This window comes from Streptopelia decaocto (genome assembly GCF_964273445.1).
Source record: "Streptopelia decaocto genome assembly, chromosome: Z".
Taxonomy (NCBI): domain Eukaryota; kingdom Metazoa; phylum Chordata; class Aves; order Columbiformes; family Columbidae; genus Streptopelia; species Streptopelia decaocto.
In genome coordinates, this window is record NC_138657.1 from 62,194,275 (window position 1) to 62,213,502 (window position 19,228).

The following is a 19,228-nucleotide window of genomic DNA, read 5'->3' on the forward strand; positions in this document are numbered from 1 at the left end:
AAGCAAAGCAAATTAAGTATTTAATCACACTGAAACACAGGAATAAACTCTTCCATGACAAAGGCGAAATTTTGAATTACCCATGTTATGTCTTTCGTGGTACATGAAAAGCAAGGGTAGAGAAAATAAAATAAAAACCTACATCAAGCAGCATGTCTTTATGACAGATTGCTGTTCAGGCAGGTCTAGCTTCATATATAGGAATGACACAAACATTGAGTCAGACTACACCTTAGCAGAAGCAAGTCTAAGATTCTGCAGTTATGTTTTGTTTCTTAAAACCTGATTTTCCTATATTACTCAGCCTCCCTTGCAGAGAGATGTCTGTCAAGTGTCTTCACAATTTCTGCCATTTGGCAATGAAAAAGGAACCCAGCACCAAGAGCAAAACTCACCAGCTACCACTACAGCAAATTTGTGTCCTCCATGGAGTGCATGTAGAAGAGGACTCAGAACACAGGACTACTGTGGTTTGTATCTCACATACTCCCTTTTCTGTTAATTTATTTAGGATCTGTAAGCTCATATTTAGCTATGCAATATAGTGATTTACTGACTATGGATTTATGAAGAAAGACTGCAGTCTCTCCTCTAGTTTAATTTACAGAACATCTGAAAAAAATAAAAAGGCCAAGATAGCAAAACAATAAATTATCCATGTAATTAAGAAGGAGCCAAGACTTAGTACTCAGTACAGACAGAGCCACTTGTGACAGTAGAATCTCACTGTAAATAATGTTAATATTACAGACAAGGCTTTCCTTAATGAATACTGGGTTGACACTCTGAGGTGAGAGCAGGCAACCTCTTATTATCCAAAACACTAATAAATTCTAAATCCTGAAGCAAGACGAGGTACGAATTCTGAATAATAATGTGTATCAAGTACATATATTCCCCTATCATTACGTGTAATCTAAATGCCGCTTCCAGCATCACAGACACTTCCTTATAGAGGCAAATCATTCTCATGTGTGACAGAAATTCCTTCAGGCTGCAATCAGTGGCCAAAACAGAACTCGTGAGCCCAACATTTACAGATCATTATTGGAGAGACAGAATGCTGACAGTTCATTCAGGTCACTTGGCTAGCCAGAGAAAATGCTGGGCACAGATTCCACAGACATGTCAACTGAAATCCATTAAGAAGGGTTTGTCAGTTTCAAATTCAGGTCCCATCATTCTCCTAGTAGATTAGTAATTAAGGCATGAGACTTTTGAGGGCTGAAACAGCATACTTAATAGCTCTCAGCTTTGTTTTGGCTTGTTCAGCCCTTTTCACTGTGTCACAATCCTGAGCAAATGTCTTGCTGCAACTCCTGTACAGTTAATGGCATTAACAGCTTGGCTACACATAAAAGCAACACCAAAGATCTTGACTGAACCTACAAAAAGCTTCAAATAAAGTTAACAAAAAGAGTTGGGGGAGGTTATTTTTTTTTTTCATTTAAAAATATTTTTTTTAAAAAAGAGCGACTGTTTTGCATCTACAGTCCACTATAAATGCTGTCATTTATAGTATATTAGGGCATAAGTTTTTTATGGCTTTAGAATCTAAATTCTATACACAGAAAAGCAAGTATGCCTGAACCTGCAAGATTTGCAACTGATTTTACTGCACAGTGCGTGGGGAAAAGCAGTGTTGTCAAATCCATAGTTGCACTAAGAGCTATATAGGCAAATTAAGTGTATTATGCTACATGAGTAGGTTCACAGAAGCTTACCTGCACCATCTTGGGCTGTCACATCTGCACCATGTGTCACCATGATCCTGAGGCACTCTGCATGCCCCTTCGTGGCTGCCAGGTGAAAGCTGGAAGAGACGATTTACATGTCACTTTTCTTTTATTAAGACCTCCTTTCTCTTTCATTCACAAACCAAGTATTGGCAAGTTCTCCCCTCCACACCCCTCGATCTTTTGGCATCTCTCCACTGCCTCCCAAGAAGACAACAGCTCTGAAAGTGAGAAGGCATATCACAAAGCCTTTGTAGTCATACTTTCACATATGCTGCTGTCTCATTAACCCATGCCATATATATTTTGTGCATCTAGTCGCACCCAGTTTTTAAACTAATGTCCCTGGTGAGAATATGTCCCCAAAGAATGTCTGGGCTTAGGGAATTAATAAAGAAAACATTCACAATGACTGACTTTGCTCTAGTTATTCTAGTCAATCCTGATTTCCCCCCATTTCTGTGGACAGAATTTAGTTCCTCTAAAAGGTGATTCAGCTCTTAAATTAAACTAAATCAAGTTGTGCTTTGGCACTGTTCTTTACAGAGCCCATCCTTCTATGTAGAGAGGGGAAAAAATAAACTTTCAGTGTTCATGAATGCCACCTGAAGAAACCAAAGCTACTGGATACTTGTGAGACTATGTTAGATTTATTTTTTCAACTTTTGGTTTTGCTTTTCACTTAAAGCACCTGCTTGTTTGAACAGTGGGAAATTGCGGAGGTTACCAACCACACCATCACAGGACGCACTTAACAGCATCAATTACCCAAGATATAATTACAGAACAAATCAAAGAAGTGAAAATGAATTAAAGCCTTTTCACAGCTGAAGGTTCATGTTTGACAACTTTGGTACCTCAGGATTCACAGAATCAGTTTTATACATGCGCTGCTAACTTAATTTTGCTGGGAAGCAAAAACAAAGGAAAAAAACTTCTGAAAACAGAGAAATTTATATCCTTCTCATGCATATCGTGCCACCATTGAGTCTCAAGATATGGTCACAGTACAGGCAGGCATACTGCTTCCCCATGTGTCCTACTAATATCAGATGGATATACAGATCTGTTTTCCAGCGCGACTAATGTGAAAAAACAACAACAACAAACCACAAATTCAAAACAAAACACTTCCAGTTACTATTAAATTGTGTGTGACAAGCTGGGGCCTTCATCAACATGCCCCAAACTGAAAAAGTCAGTATTCCCAGCATATTTTCTAATATCTCTTAAAGGAGACTTCCATTTTTAACATCATGCACTCCTGTGTTAATGGGGATTTTTCCCCTGGAATCTAAAGGGAACACCATGAATCATGTAGCCTCACCAACTTCTGTATTTAAGAATTCACATTTTGAACAACTGCTTCCTTTAAAATGTTAAAACTAACACTGAAAGTTCAGCCTGCTAACCAGGAAAACTGGAAATAACAGGCAGGAATGAAACAGATAATTCTGGCAGATAGCATGTGAACTGCAACGCTGTGTTTCTCTAAGCTGTAGCCTACTTTGCAGCCTTCTTGAAAACAGCAGAGAAAAAGACCTACAGACATAATCTGGCAAAGGGTGGAGAATTAATCAAACCAGGAGATCTGCTGGAACAGAGCCCTGTATGAAGCGCAGCAACTACCCCACTTCCCACGAGGAGTCCTTCCACACTTTGCTGATTGCAAACGGCAGACGGGCAGCACTTAACTTTTGAACCATGCTCTGCAAATATAAAAATATCCTGTGCGCTCATCCCCATGCTTACTATTGCCATAAACAAACTGAAGAGTTAACACTTCCAAGAGCATAAAAAGCACTGCTGCTGGCTGTTCTCTAGTCATTCAAAAATCAAACTTTCATGTACTTGGTGGCCAATGCAAAGTTGTGTAAACATTCTTCTTTAGAAGAAGAGGTTTCTCAGGCTCTGGGAAAATGTCTGGGAGAGGGATGCAAAAGGACTCTGACAAATTCCAACACCTCTAATTCAGCCAGCAACATACCAGCAAACACCAAAACACATTCAGATACATTTGTGTAGATACACAATACAGTTGAAGTCACTTAAGTATTAGGAAGGCTGTGAAGCACGCACTTGGCTCACTTACATTTGACAATATTAATAAGAATAATAAATATCCAATTAATAATAACTTGGCTAAATCTGAGACACTGAGGCTTTATGGACAGACTGTGTAGGATGGTGACAAATGCAACATGAATATGTAAGTGCAAAACAAGTTTTATTTAGGTAAAATCAGACTGCAAAGAAAGCATCAATGAGAGAAGAAAAACTTAACCCCTTTCAGGCTACACACCTATGAACAGAGCAGTGCCACCAATGCAAACAATTCCCATGGCAGTTCTCAACGAGGCACCTCACATGCAGATGCTTTGTTTTGTGCAGCCTAAAATGCTTTCAAGTAAGAAAAGCCTGATTAAAAATATTGCTTCTCTCCAACTGATGGGATGAAAGAAACATCATCTGTAAGTTGTACTGGTGGTATGAAAGATGAGAAAACATCTAAAAAGGATGTAAAGATCTAATGAAAACGAAAGTATAGAAGCTATTTGGAGAGTCCAGTGAAAAGAGAGGATGAAAAGGTTTAACTCTCAGTCATTTATACAGTGACCTAAGGCAGATAGCATTGGGCTGCTACAGCTCTCTTGCAGTTGCTTGGTGTGTCACCTGCCTACACCCTTGTACTGCTACCATCTCTCACAGAACACTGCAGTGAGATGTTTCTTTTTCTTAAAAATCAAAAAGCAATTGGGAGGTGAATGGGGGACATGGCTAGTTAGCTGCTGGTTTAATAAAATGAACTGGCTCACCAGGAAATCAGCCCTGCTCAAGAGAAGAATGGCTCCAGACTGAGATAAACCTATTACAGTTATATTTAAATCAGAGTATTTACAGAGTGCTGGGCAAAAACCTGCCCTTGAGGAGTAATTCTAACTGATTTTAAAGTTAACAGCCCCCACTTAAAAAAAAAAAAAGAAAAGAAAAAAAAAAAAAGAAGCTTCTGTAATAGATATTGATGGCTCCTGTGTAGCAAAAGGGTTTTGTGAAACAAATAATGTAGACATTCATTTCAATACAAAATAATTCTTTACAAGCTACATAAATTTTCCTAATATTTGAGGCAAAAGCTGCAAGTTTCCAAACACTGGAGTTCTCACCATCTGGAAGCCTTAAGCAGTGGTGCATTTTACTTGCATCTTTCACAAATAAACTACCCTTGATATGAAAGCAAACAACTTTTCCTCCCACTTCCTGGTTGTGCAATGACTTAGGCAAACAAAAACAAACTTGTAGGCTTGATTTGGAGCAAGGGCCACGCTGAGGTTTAGATTCTCAGTCAGCCTAAAATCCCATTACAACATAGTTCATTCTCCCTGCACAATAGATAAACCTGATATTACCACTTACAGCCACATCTTGATACCCCAGCCTGAACTGGTTTGAGATAGATTTCTTTTAAGGCAGTAAAACATTTCTATTCTTCCTGAGGGGTGGGATGGTGTTTTATTATTGTCTTCAGACCTTTCAGCACAGCAGAGGAGCAGCTACCCTTCCCAGTGGTTTTCTCATTGGATCCAGACATAAAGCAAGTCAGCATTTGAGGCCCATCTCTGCAGCAGCTGATAAAGATCAGTTGGTTCAAACAGCTTTTTCCTACTGGGAACATGAAGGTCTCATAACCACTCAGTCCACTGCCCCTGGTCCCATCCCCTTAACACCCAACCTTGAGATATTTATAAACATTGATGAGGTGGCCTCTCAGCCTTCTCTTCTCCAGGCTGAACAGGCCCAGCTCTCTCATTCTCTCCTCATAAGAAAGGTACTCAAAGTCCTCCTAGGTGAATATTTTCCTGACCAGAAATGCTACTCAACATTTTCAAACATGCTGATAGATGCTTTTTTATGCGTACTTGGTGGCTGAAGAGAGTAGACAGCTGTGTATGTCACTCCTGAGCTAGTTGTAAATAGCAGATTTATTATAGATAAGAGATGTCAACTGGTGAAGCACAACTGTCCTAAACAAGCCCATCCGTCATTCAGAGCAAAGGACCATTTCCACGTTTCGGTTTTAAAGTCCAGCTAGCAAGGAATGGAGAATTCTGCAATCACTATCTGACAGACAGAGCACAACAGTTCACATAAAGCTGGTCTCTGCTAAAAGGCTGAGAATGAGTGTTTCCAGAAAGTATTTAAATGCCAGACAGTCTAATTCAAACAGAAAAGGCCTGTAATTTTTACTTAGCTCACATACAACATTTCTTTATAAATCATTTCATCACTGGTAGAAAACAGACTTAATCCACATTTAAAGGTTAGACTTGTGAAAACGGAGCTAAGTGAGCTTGCCACATTGGTGTTCGCAATAAGATGTGGGTCTGCCATATCCAGGTCCTCTGCTTGACCATTTCCACAGCTACATCCTGTAAAACTGAGCACAATCCCCGTACGGGATGTTATTTTGACAGCTGGCTTAAAACAACAGGGTGGTCCATATATCTAGGGAAAATACCACAAAACTAGAATGGAACATGATAAAATAAGAAAAAATAAACCTGAAGTCTTAATTTAAGACAGTAACCTTCTAACTAGGACATTTTCATCTGTGGAAAAAAAAAAGGGGGGGGGGGAGGCAGAAAAATTACATCCAATCAGAGGACTCCCTTTCTGTTTGGCAAGGTCACACTCCAGAGTGTTTTTGGGGGCAGAATGAACATTCTCTGTAACACAGATTTTCTCCAGGGCCTGAAAGTAGTCTGACACATTATTTACCAAAATCCAAAGCAAATAAAGAACACAGTTGAATTATGGATTCTAAGTGAATTCTGTATTTGCTATTTTCTATTATGACAGAGATGGAACAAAGTCCAACTTATATGCAAGCATATAATACTATTGTTCTCTGCCATTTTAATCTGAGTGCTCTGAAAAATATTTTAAGTGCAAGAATGTTTGAAATACACTATGAACTCACATGCACTCATTGTCAAGGTTTATTTTGAGTAAAAACATCCCTCCCCAAAGCAGATCATTCTTCTTCATTTTCTAATACATGTCAACTCTTTGAGGACTTTGAAAAAGTTCGACTTGTCTGCCTACAGTTTGATGATTTACAGTTTCCTGACTGAGCAATACTTCACACAAATAAGCAAGATTGATAAATAAAGATACAGAGCAGCTTGGAGTTTTTGTAAGGCTGTTAAAAAAAAAAAAAAAAGAAAATAAAGAAAAAAAAAAAAAGGAAAGTGTTTAAGCTTTGCTGCTACCAGATCAGACAGACAAGTGATTTGCCAGCTATGCCAGTTGGGAAGAGACCCTCTGGTAACGTGGCTGAATTTCTGTACTGACTTGGATGTTTACACACTTTAGAGGCAGCACATAGCTTACAGTGTCTATAGTGATTTCCACAGACAACATTATCCCTCAAAACCCTGATTCCCACTCCAGTAACAATAGCAAAACTAAATATATAAGATTATATCTGTCTTTTGATGGTTTTTTTACCACAGGCGGAGTGGCAAAAGTGTTAGGCTTGCCAGACACCCGGCCTGGAGGAGAAAGGGCTGTGGGTACCACCAGAGCAGCACATTCTGTGCATGAAGGAAGCACCTCCAGCCACTCAGAAGGAAGCCCAGTGTGATCTCCCTCACCTGTAACACGAGGACCAGTAATTAGATAATATTACAGTTTACTTTTCTGTGAAAGGTTTGGGATTGTATAATCATAAAAGCAATGTACGGATTATGCCTCTATGACCAGCGCCTGTCCGGTTCTGCCTCTTCCTTGCACCAGCACAGATAGGTAGGTACCTGTGTGGCTGGTGAGCAGATACAGCGAATAAAACCAAAACTGCCTTCCACTATTTCATCACACAGTCACAGCAGAATGCACCCTGTCACTGCAATGAAGGAACAGGAACTAGAATTTCACCTTAAACCTAAAACCAAGGATGAAACTGTGAACATTTCCCTGTGAAAACCACCGTATCTTTATCTTTCCCTGACCGCCTTATCAAAAGACAGCCACTCATTTGAAAAGATATGTCATAGAAACAGCCAGTCATTTAATTACAGAGGAAATCTGGCTACCATTCAGTATTGGCAAACCTATCTATAACGATCATCTTGAGGCATGTTACCAATTCTCAACTTGAGAATAAAAGTAGACTTGCCTCTTTATTAACCAAGTTCCTCCTCATCTTTATTACCTGAGCATGAAAACAGCAGTGGTAAACGGCAGCAGAAGGACCAGTTCAGTTTATTCCCACACCGCTGCTGCTCTTGTGTCCTCTTGCTGCATTGTCCTCCTGCTTCAATGTGTGTCAGGAAACTGATTTCTTCGGTATATAAAGATCTGGGTACATGAGTTCCTTACATTTGCAGTCCTTTAGTGAAAGAGCACAGCAGAACCAGCTGCATGGTGGAAACTGCATCAGCACTGAGAAAGGCAGACTACTCCTGGACATCACCAGATAAATCCTCATGAAGATACATTTCAGTTACTACAGCCATTTCGACATTACAACTTCAGAGACAGACAAAAGACCACGATGGAACCATCCAGATGTTTGGCAAACCAGAGTGCCCGAATGGAAAATCAGACATTTATAGATACTACTATCAATACTTACTAGTTCTTTAGTTTTTGTTGTTGTTTGGTTGGGGTTTTTTAAGCAAATAAAAGCCACAGCTTCACACTACACCCATTTCACCTCCTCTTGAGAAGAAATGTCATAAATGCGGCTTTTCATTAAATGCTAGCTGTCCACCTCATGACCCTGTCACATACAGGCATGCAGCCACAAAAGTGCAAAAATTAGCTTAGGAAAAACAGTTACAAGAAATACATTTTGTTTTCAAGCCAGAGCTGGCACCAGTACAAACTGAGAAAATTAAGTATTTGGAGTTTTAAGACATTCAATCAATGAGTTGCTGCTAACATCTTCTGGAGTGCAGGCAGGTTAAAGTTTTAAGAAGCTGACATAGGCAGGTAGCAGCTGTGGGAGATTTTTCCCCTCTCTCCCTTTAGCACCAGCAAAGCAAAGCAATGCACACAGCCTGTGTTCTCATACCTCCTACTTACACATGAGATGGCATCTGCCCTCCCCAATGCACACAAAACCCTCAGGCAAAAACCCTACATGCCACTTCTGCATAAAAAAAACCTGAGTTTTCATCCAAAGTCTCCAGTTTTGCCTCATAGGATAAAAAGTCTTGTTTCAATCAAACACACCTTGAGGTATAGGACATTAATAAAAGGCAAGCCTGCTGAATGGCTGTTTTCTTAATAGGAAAGAAGCAATTGCATCATGCAACACAGGAGTTGGCAAGCCACAGACTCCTGATTTTAGTCTTCAAACTCAGCAAAAATATCCACCCAGCTGCTCTTCAGAGAGATTTCTGGGATCCTCAAAAGCTTTATGTTTCTCATTCTTAGGTTGTGCTCCAGCCGTTCCATTTTCAAACAGTTTTCTTTGGCAAAGTCTATTACCACAAACTCCACTTCCACAAACTCCCACTTCTAGTCTGAAACATATAGACTTTTCCTCCATGTACCATTAACTGTAAACATAAGTGCTCACAATTTAGATTTATCATATGAAGTTTCCTGCAGAGTGTCCATTTTAAAGTCCCTCAGTAACTAATGTCAGCAAATTGCAACAGAGATTCTGCCAAAAGCAAGCTTCAGGGCACTCCTAAGCATTGTCAGAAAGTCTGAAGTTTTGAAATACTACTTTTTTTTTTCCTGTTGTAGAGTAGGAAAACAAAGTACAACAAACCATTAAGTCTCAAAAAGCTTAAAGAGCCTAGCTATGAGAGCAGTGTTGCCCATGCCTTTAAATCCAAGTTCAGAGGGATGGAGGAAGGCAAAGGAGTAGGGAAGAGCCCTTCTGACAGTTTCTTTAAAAATGTATCCCACTTCTAAAGCCCAAAGGGCTTTATACATAAGCCTTCTGGCAAAACATCAGTTTAGCATAGTCTGAAATCCCTGAGGGTGCCATGGATGTGCCCAGATCAACATAACTTCCTCCCTGAATTTGGTAAAACCAGCTAGCTATCTGCTGTGCCTTCTTGCAAGGCCAGAATAGAGTTCAAAGTTAAAATTAAACCCAACAATGAAAGCAATGACTAACATCTCCCTTGACCTTCATCATTCAACACAATCCGCTTGGTATGTTTGCCTATGGGCCAGCAAATTCTAACAACCACCTTAGTACATGAAAAGTTATGAAATGAGAGCAAGGAAATCCCAAACCATGTTAGCATAACAAGAGGCCAGGAAAAGGCTGGAAAGACTGAGAACAACTGAATAAAACTTAATCTAAAAAAAATATTTTTGTGGCATGAAAATCCAGCGAGGCTTAAGAACTGCATATAGTGCTCCAAGAACCCTATCCTTATGCATCATGAAGGATGTTGACAAAGGATAGCTCAGCGTTATGTGCTGCATTTGAAGTTTCTGTACCTTTTACACTTATATTACTTGAGACCTTTTCAGATTTGAAGCAACAGAACTACTTGAATTCTTTTTCCATTGAACTGTATGAAGTTAACTTCTCTTGCTTCAAAGAGGAATTGCAAACCAAATGCAATAATATGTACTTACAATAATTAATATACTCTTACAGTAACATGTTCTTCAGAGACTAATGTTTAAGATGACCTCCTAACATCTGTTTTCATAAACTCTTTAAATGATTATGGCAATAGTTTTTTTTTTTTTTGCATTTCAGAATAACTATACTACTAAAGCTTTTTAGATTTCACATTTCTGAAGAGGAGTATGGACTGCAACATAGGCATGTGCAGGTAAAGGCAACTTCAGAACCTTCCTACATTTTCCAGTTAGTATCTTCCTAACACAAAAAGCACCTGTAAAGCAGGTAGCAGAAAATATAGAGTGATATATAAGCCAAATAAATAAGCAGCCACTAGCATAGTCTACTGCCCGAGACTTCATCTTAAAGCTAAGGAAATAAAAAGATAACAAATCCAACATTTGCACATCACTCTGTTTTGGCTGTCTGTTCCCTAGATCAGAGCACATTTTTAAGCCAGTTGCAGCCAGTTGGTGTAATTAAGATCTACACATAGAGCTCATTTGGTTGCATAAGTCTTTGAAAAACAGGTAAAACAACTGCAGCCCATTACATAGATATAAATCTGAGGGGAAAAAAAGCAAATGCAGCCTTAGCAAGCCTGGTTCTGGCTTGACCCACAAGAGGCATGCTTCCCTCCTGCTCCCCTGCCAGCCTGGACAAGAGGAGCGCGAGAAGCAGCCACAGTGCTGGGTTCCGCTCCACCTGAGCTGACCTGCAGCTGTTTCCAGCCAGGCACACAAAAACTTTCTAACCACTTCGGCTATGCTCTCATCCAAGCAACTGACAAACTTCTTGAAACCTGGCCAGTCCTAGTAAAATCTGGGTGTTTGGCACCTCTGTGGATGGAGCTGCTCTACAGGGTATTCCAGTGTCTGCCCGTACTGCTGATGGTACAGGTTTAGCTGATCCTACCCTGGAGCAGGAGTGGAACAGGAGGCTCACGGGCCATCTGAACACAGTACAGGAGCCCTTCAGGCTTTCTTCTGAGATGACAGCCCTATTAATGGATAATGAAATGCAGTAGTTAATTAAGAATAGCCATCCTGTAATCCTGTGTGAAAAAGTATGTATAAAACAGAAAACACAAGCTGGATGCTAGAAGAAATAGAGACTGATTGTTTCCCCTTTCAACTCTAGCTGTCCCATGCAGGAAGTCCTGTGCTTGTAAGACGCAAAATCCATAGGATGTTGTTTCTCAATGCTTAAAGAACTTTCTGTGAAATAGAGAGTTTGTTCTTTAAATAAGTGAAATCTGTTTGCTTTACAACACAGGAATTCATTAAAGAGAGAAAGTAAAATACTTGAGTTTTTCAGAACTGAAGTTTGAGATCTTTGTAACTGAAATCCAGCTGAAGAGCATTAAATTCTGTCTCTTCAGAAGATGACTTTTCCACTTTTTCTTCCATAACATGAAGGTATAGAAATACTAAAATGTCTTACACAAAATTACTTCAAAAATGCATACTTAAACTTGAGTGCTGTTGATTTCAAGTCCTCTCAAAAATGTAGCCAAGAAGTAAGAATTAGATCATGGTGCATCTCCAAGTCTTAGTGAGGGGTCATGTACACAAACCCACCAGAAACAGGCTACACTGAAGTTCAGTCAAGAGCCACGAACAAACCACTAATGTGAATTCAAGTCCACGGATCTCATTTAAAAGCCTGCTTGATAGTCAATACAGTAATGCATGTATGGAATGTAGATTTTTTAATGTATTGGCAAATTATAAAAACAAAGTTATTTGTTGCTCCTCTATAATATAAAAGCATTTCACCTCACTATATGTTAACAATTGTCTCATACTGAACATAACTGAAAGTTAATTAGCCTCATTTACTATCCTGGCAAAGGATGGATACACCTAACCATGCCCAGATGTTTCATTAACATTTCTAAGTGTTGGTCTAAAGTAGAAAGCAATTTTTCAGGAAACTTAATATCAACATCTTAATTGAATTATAGTCATAACAATGCTGCAGGGGAGAGGGGGAACAAAAAGGAACAATCAGGATTTAAATCCATAAAGAACTTCAGGAAAGCTTTGCAGAGCCGAAATCTTTTACATTCACATCTCCCATGGAAATAAACTTTACAAGAAATTTTGGAACAAGAACCAGATTTCAGCCATCTGTTGGCTAGAGATAAAACACAGGTGGAGATGACTGTGTTCTTTCTTATTTTGTCCCTGCTCTGAAACCTAGACACTGTTGTGGCTATCTGGACCATGATAAATTAAATACTGTGAAAAAAGTAAATAAAAACATATTTTCTGCCAGGTATCATATCAGGTCACTGGAACAATAATGAACTCCATTCCTGAAGAGGTGACAATTCTCAGGCACTAGACCATTCTTGCAGCTCCTACCCTGCTACACTTTTCAAAGCACTGTATGCCTGTATACTTTTCTACTTGATTGTTTAGGCAATTTTAAGAGATCATTCAGATGTTCTAGAGCATGGTGTTAGACTGAGGACCCCCATAAATGCACTAGAGAATAATATAGAGACTGCTTGAATTTCAAAGGTCTCCTAGAGAATTTATGTAACAGAAATTTGGAATCAAGCAAGGGAGGATGATACAGTTCTTCCATTTCATAGTCATTGGGACGACTTGGCTTCTCCAGTTTTGAAGATCTGTGTTTAAACCATTTTCTACGTTTTTCTTTCTCAACTAGAACAGTAAAACAACTGTAGTGGATCTGTATTCTTCCAATAGCTTCCTTTGAGATAATTATTATGTGCAAGGCAAGACCCTCTTAAAAGGTAACTAAAACCTGTTTTACTTTTTGAACAGTGATGTCCTTCATGCCTCTTGTCCCACCTCCTAATACAATAAGATCTAAAAGAAAGAAAACTAATGCTACATACCTGATAAATATAAAAGATTTGGGGTTGGAATGTGCTCCAAAATTAATTTTAAGTTCCGCCTCCAAGGCATGAACATTCTGGTTCAAATGAAAATATATAATTTCTACTAACTGCTATTGACAGTAATTTCATCAGAGTGTCCCTAAAAAGTGCATTTGTAGAGGTTTCTAAAGCTTTTTCCATACCATTGTCATACTCATTTGATTAAACAACAGCTGATTCAATTGCAGTCAAAAAAATTTACAGAGACCTATTGTTTCATTTAATAGCTGTAAGCATTTAATTCCAGTTCAGTACCTCGCAGAAACATGGAAACATGGAAGTGATGGACTGGCACACAGACAAAATAACTTTAGGACAAGAAAGTGCTGCCATTTATACACTGTGAATCCTTTCCAAAATTCGGGGCCCCGTCCTTCAATAACAGCAGCAGCTTCTTTAAATAACAGCTCATTTGAACACTTGCTCTTGTGGAAAATACAGTACATGAATGAATCCTATCCCCTCCTAAAAAGGCCCTCTTTGAAAAGCCTTTTTTGTTAGTTTAAGTGGGATTTAAATTATCAAATTCCAAACTGGAAAGCACTGCTTTGTTGTTTAAGGAAGCTGGACAAAGAAAACTATCTGGCAGAATAAGACTACAATGGCAGAGTCAGATTTCCAGATAGGTTCTATTACAAGTGCGCCTGGCAATAGTCTGTGCTGTGCAAGTGGGAGCAACAATGGGCCTGTGGATTTGCTCCATGGCCTTAAAATTGATTTACTGTTTATAGAAAGGACTGAGTCAGAGGCAGGGTGGTGGTGTGGTAGGTCAAGGAAGTCTTAAAAAACTGATTTCATTACTTTGACCATGTTCTTTAAATATTTTTTAAAGAGAAAATTAAGTCCCCTGATGAAAATCTCTAAGTATTACCTCTAAGAAATTTACTGGTACCTAAGGCCTCATTAATTTAAGTATCTCTATTTTATCGCACCTTGGCAAGCTACAAAGAAAGGGGCCAACAGGACAGAGGACATGGGTGATATTTAAGTGGTTTTGCTCAAAATGAGGCCAGAGCTGGAGCACATTATAGCAGGACTCAGTGGAATGATGCATACAGTACTCAATAGGACAAACACAGAAAATCCTGGCTTCTGGTCTCTGTTCCTTTCAATTTAAGGATTTTGTATTAAGAAGCTATTTGGTTATAAAACAAAAACTTTGAAGTACCCCTTTAAGCATGAAAAATTAGAGTCCTCTCCACCTTCTGTTTAAAATAACGTACTACATTACTATGCTTCACATAAAGATATGGGCAGTATCAAGAGTTTGTTTGAAGCGTTATTAACAAAAAGAATGAAAAAGATAAATGTCACATCTTAATGGAACAGACAAGGACAGGCCTAACAAACCTATACTGCAACATGTTATTCTTTCTCCTTTTTTGGTTTCAAGCACAATCCAAAGTCCTTAATTACATTATACAAGTTGTTACATAACTGAATCCATCATGTTCTTCTAGTCAGTCACCTTCAGCCTAATTATGTAAACAAATGCATCAATATATACCCACAGGGATCAATAGACCACTCATCCGAAGAGCTCCTTTTTCACGTGGCACTGCAGACCACTTTCTAAAATGCAGCCAGTGAAATCTGAGCATGACACTGGCCAGTTGTCCCCAGAAGACCTCTCCAGATAGCTCTTTCCCAGCATGAGAGTCTCCCGTGTTCCAGATGAGGTGGCTGACAGACCAGGACAACGCTTCTGTGGGACACCAGCAGACCTCAGTGCAGGACTGCGGGAGGGTCTGTGCCTCTGAGCAGAACTTCTGAGACAGGGGAAAACAGCTGTGTCAGGCACCCAGAATGACCATAAGGTATGAAGCCCTGGCATCACACTGCAAACACAGGAGAAACCGGCCTACCTAAACAGAAATAATGGCTCTACTTGATTTTCCACACACTAAAAAAAAGACTCCGAAGTGGGAAAAATGCAAACAAGGCACTGCCTATTATTAGTAAGCCATACAGGAGAACATTTCTGGGTCAAAAGACTCTTTGGTAGCTATGTCTCTCCAGATCAACGTCAATTGGTTCCACACCTGTCAGTCTCTATCGTTCAAAACTGAGACAGAAATAACCTGAGCAGGTTTGCTAAGTTTCTAAAAGCATTGGAAAACAAATAAGAGTTGACATCCTGTAGTTCTGTATCACAGCAATACTATTTTTCTTTGTTCTCTCTCAAGGTTGCTTTTAAACCACTACACAGAAATAAATAAAAAGGTAAACAACAATTAAATGAGCATATGGAACAAGTAAAAGTAAAGATCTCCATAGAATTAATTCACATTTGTTCCAAACAATTAAAAAAAAGTGCTTGTACCTGCATTATTAGTAACAACATCCTTAGTTCAAATATATGGTCATCAACTTTGTAGTTGCAAATAAAGAAGAAAAGGGGGGAATTTTGTTGTGTATCCCTGTAAAGCTGAAAATTGTTGCATTAGACCCCTACACTTACAACAATCCAATCTCTTAGAGTTGAGAGGCTTGTGCACACCAGTCTTGGCTGGTTTCCTAGAAAAATTCATAGTATCAAACTATGTATGAAACCTGCAAGCTAGGTGTTACTCTGAATACAGTGCAGCTTAAAATCTGACTGACATTATGTTGACTGTGAAAACATGAGATGCTAAACATAGCTGTAATTCAGAAGATTGAATGGAAACCATGCTTCGATTATGTTCAAAAGAAAAAAATGCGTGTATGTAACTTTTTAAAATTAAAAACATATTAAAATATAGAGAAAGCACACTTGAAATAATTAGAGGACTTGAACTTCCACTGGAAGAAGTTGCAGGTCATTATGAGTCACTGCCATCATTCGGTTTCCTCAGATGCACAACAGAAATAGAGCAGATGAAGGAAACTAAAACAGACCAAGAAGCAGAGCTCGACTCAAAAAATGTAACCCAGAAGTAATTCATTAGAACTTATTTGGTATAAACTGCCTTGTGCTGCCTCCCCCAAGACTAGAAACTGTTCTCCTTTCTTCGTATCTATCCAGAATTTTATGAAGGCTTTGGTTCTGTCACAGGATGCCTATTTCTCATTTATCCATTTAATAATCTTTCTCTGCCATACAAAAGAAAGTTTAAGGATAGTTATCTCTTGGCTGTGATTTTCTTACTGGATTCTTTTATCTTTCACAATTCACAAGAAAACAAAAGAAAGAATATAAGAAGAAAATCCTGTATATGAAGTACACTGAGACTGCAAGAGGAATCTTGTTAACACACAACTTTCAGTGCCAAGCTTCAATCAAAACAAGGAACAGTTGCACGAATCATTAGCATCTGCAAGGTTTTAAAACTCAATCATCATAGTTTCAGTTCAAACTAACCCGTTAGAAAGAAAATTTATCTTCATTTCTGTGTCATTAAACTAATGCCCATGGGAAAAAATAGCCCCAAAGATTAATGCCTTTTGGACTATGCAATCTGCAGTGTGCCATTGAAATTCCCGTGTCTCAAAATACCCTGTCCTAAAATGGCCCAAATCTACCCAGCAATCCAGCTTCAATTTTCCTCAATGGATTTGTGATTCTGAAATGGCATTTTAAATGTAGAATTACAAATATAGACTACCAGAAAGAAGCTTCCCAGAATGTCTCATGCTTCAGATAAAAAAGAAAACTTCATTTTCAGGATGGTCTCTGGTTCTTAACTCACCTAAGTGGCATACACACCCAAGACTGTTTTTTCCCCTCTCTCATGCTTAAATCAGAAGTTTAAGTTGCACTTACGCAGTTTTGCCCTCACTGTCTTGTTTGGTGGCACTGGCTCCCTTTTTACCCAGCAATGAAGCCACTTTCTCAGGATCCCCATTTTCCACTGCCTGCAGCAGCCGATCATCATTCTTATTCCACTCGTTGGTCTGCAGTAAAAGAAAAATAGAAAAATATTATTATAATAGTACAAGTACTGTGCACAGGCTCCCCTGAATGGTCCTGCAAACATTTATCACCATTGAAAACTGAAACAAAAGCCCAACCCAAAGAAATGGCACAGTGAAAGCTGCATAAAAGGAATTTGCAAGCTGTGCAGCATAGGTTCACTAGGACTCAATGGCTCAAGCCAGGGCCCAAGCAATCACCAGAGATGACCTCTAATGTGGAAACTCTGTAGAAGAGTAGTGCAGGAAAAAAATCCATTTGTTCTTACCGCATTAAAAAAGAAAAAAAAAAGTTCTCCTTCATTTGTCTAGTCCTGGTTTCTATTTTGGAACTGCACTGGCCCCATCGGACCTTCATCACATACCTCATGTGGATAAGCAATGAGGTGCCTCAGCTGATTCACACCCCACCCTAACAGCACAAGCCAGCCAAAACTTTCCATACTTAAGGCTTTTCCCAGCTCATACTTTGTAGAGCAATAGGTTAAGAGACTGCCCTTAGTAGACTGCAACTTGCTTTATTGAGCTTTTTATCCCATGTTTGTCTTTAAAATAAACAAATCAACCACTCAGATAGATGGCACATCCCTAGTATTGCTGAAAGACAAGATGACCAATAAACATTTACATATTTCCAGACTTAATGCACTAACTCTTTTTGCTCCTTCTCATCAGCTGAATCAGTAAAAGGACACTGGGTGATATTGTTGTAGGTGTCTATTACAGGCCACCAGATCAGGCTGAGGAAGTTGATGAGGCCTTCTATGTGCAGCTGAGAGTGGCCTCACAGTCTCAGGCCCTGGTTGTTGTGGGGGACTTTAACTTCCCTGATGTTTGCTGGAAGGACCATTCAGCCAGCCAGCCACAGTCCAGGAGGTTCCTCCAGTGCATTGATGAGAACTTCCTCATGCAGATGGTGGAGGAGCCGACTAGGGGAGGTGCACTGCTGGATCTCATCCTCACTAACAAGGAGGGTCTGGTCGAAGCAGTAAAGGTTGAGGGCTGCCGGGGTTGCAGTGACCAGGAGATGGTGGAGTTCAGCATCTTGTGTGGCAGGAACAGAATAGCAAGTAGAATTGCAACCCTGGACTTTAGTAGGGCTAATTTCGGCCTTTTCAAGCAATTGCTGGGGGAAATCCCATGGGCAAGACTGCTTGAAGGAAAAGGGGCCCAAGATAGCTGGATTGCATTCAGAGATTGCTTCTTCCACGCTCAGGATCAGAGCATCCCCACACGTAGGAAGTCAAGGAAGGGAGCCAGGAGGCCTGTGTGGTTGAATAGGGGTTTGTTGGGTATGCTCAAGCAGAAGAGGAGAATTTACAGGTCATGGAAGCAGGGGCTGGCCACTTGGGAGGAATATAAGGCTGCTGTTAGAGGATGTAGGAAGGCAGCTGGGATAGCCAAGGCCTCCTTAGAATTACAGCTGGAGAGGGGTCAAGGACAACAAAAAGAACTTTTTCAAATACATAGCAGATAAAACTAATACCAGAGGCAATGTAGGCCCACTGATGAATGGGGTGGGTGCCCTGGTGGCAGAAGATACAGAGAAGGCAGAATTACTGAATGCCTTCTTTGTCTCTGTCTACTCTGCTGGAGGCTGTCCTGGGGAGCCCTGTACCCCTGAGACCCCAGATGAAGCCAGGTCAGTGGAGGAGTTTGCCTCGGTTGATGAGGACTGGGTTAGGGAGCAATTAAATAGTCTGGACATCCATAAATCCATGGGTCCAGATGGGATGCATCCGCGGGTGCTGAGGGAGCTGGCTGAAGTCATTGCTAGACCGCTCTCCATCATCTTTGCCAAGTCTTGAGAAAGGAGAGAGGTGCCCGAGGACTGGAGGAAAGCAAATGTCACTCCAGTCTTCAAAAAGGGCAAGAAGGAGGACCCGGGTAATTATAGACTGGTCAGCCTCACCTCCGTCCCTGGGAAAGTAATGGAACAGCTTGTCCTTGGTGCCATCTCCAGGCATATCAAGGATGAGAGGGTTATTAGGGGCAGTCAGCATGGCTTTACCATGGCTAAGTCATGCTTGACCAACCTCATAGCCTTTTATGAGAATGTAACAAGGTGGATGGATGATGGCA

General features: G+C 39.9%; 1 protein-coding gene across 6 annotated transcripts in view; it reads right to left on the reverse strand.

Moving 5' to 3' along the window:
• Positions 1-19,228, reverse strand: part of RAI14 (retinoic acid induced 14) — a 91,560-nt gene that overhangs the window by 18,233 nt on the left and 54,099 nt on the right. For 5 of the 6 annotated variants that reach the window (XM_082074421.1, XM_082074420.1, XM_082074419.1 and 2 more), the window contains 2 exons: positions 16,998-17,128; positions 1,725-1,813 (listed from right to left, as the gene is read on the reverse strand). In XM_082074421.1, coding sequence (XP_081930547.1) covers positions 1,725-1,813; positions 16,998-17,128 — 220 coding nt within the window. Of the gene's footprint in view, positions 1-1,724; positions 1,814-16,997; positions 17,129-19,228 lie in introns of those variants that run through there. The other variant, XM_082074422.1, reaches the window with a different exon arrangement.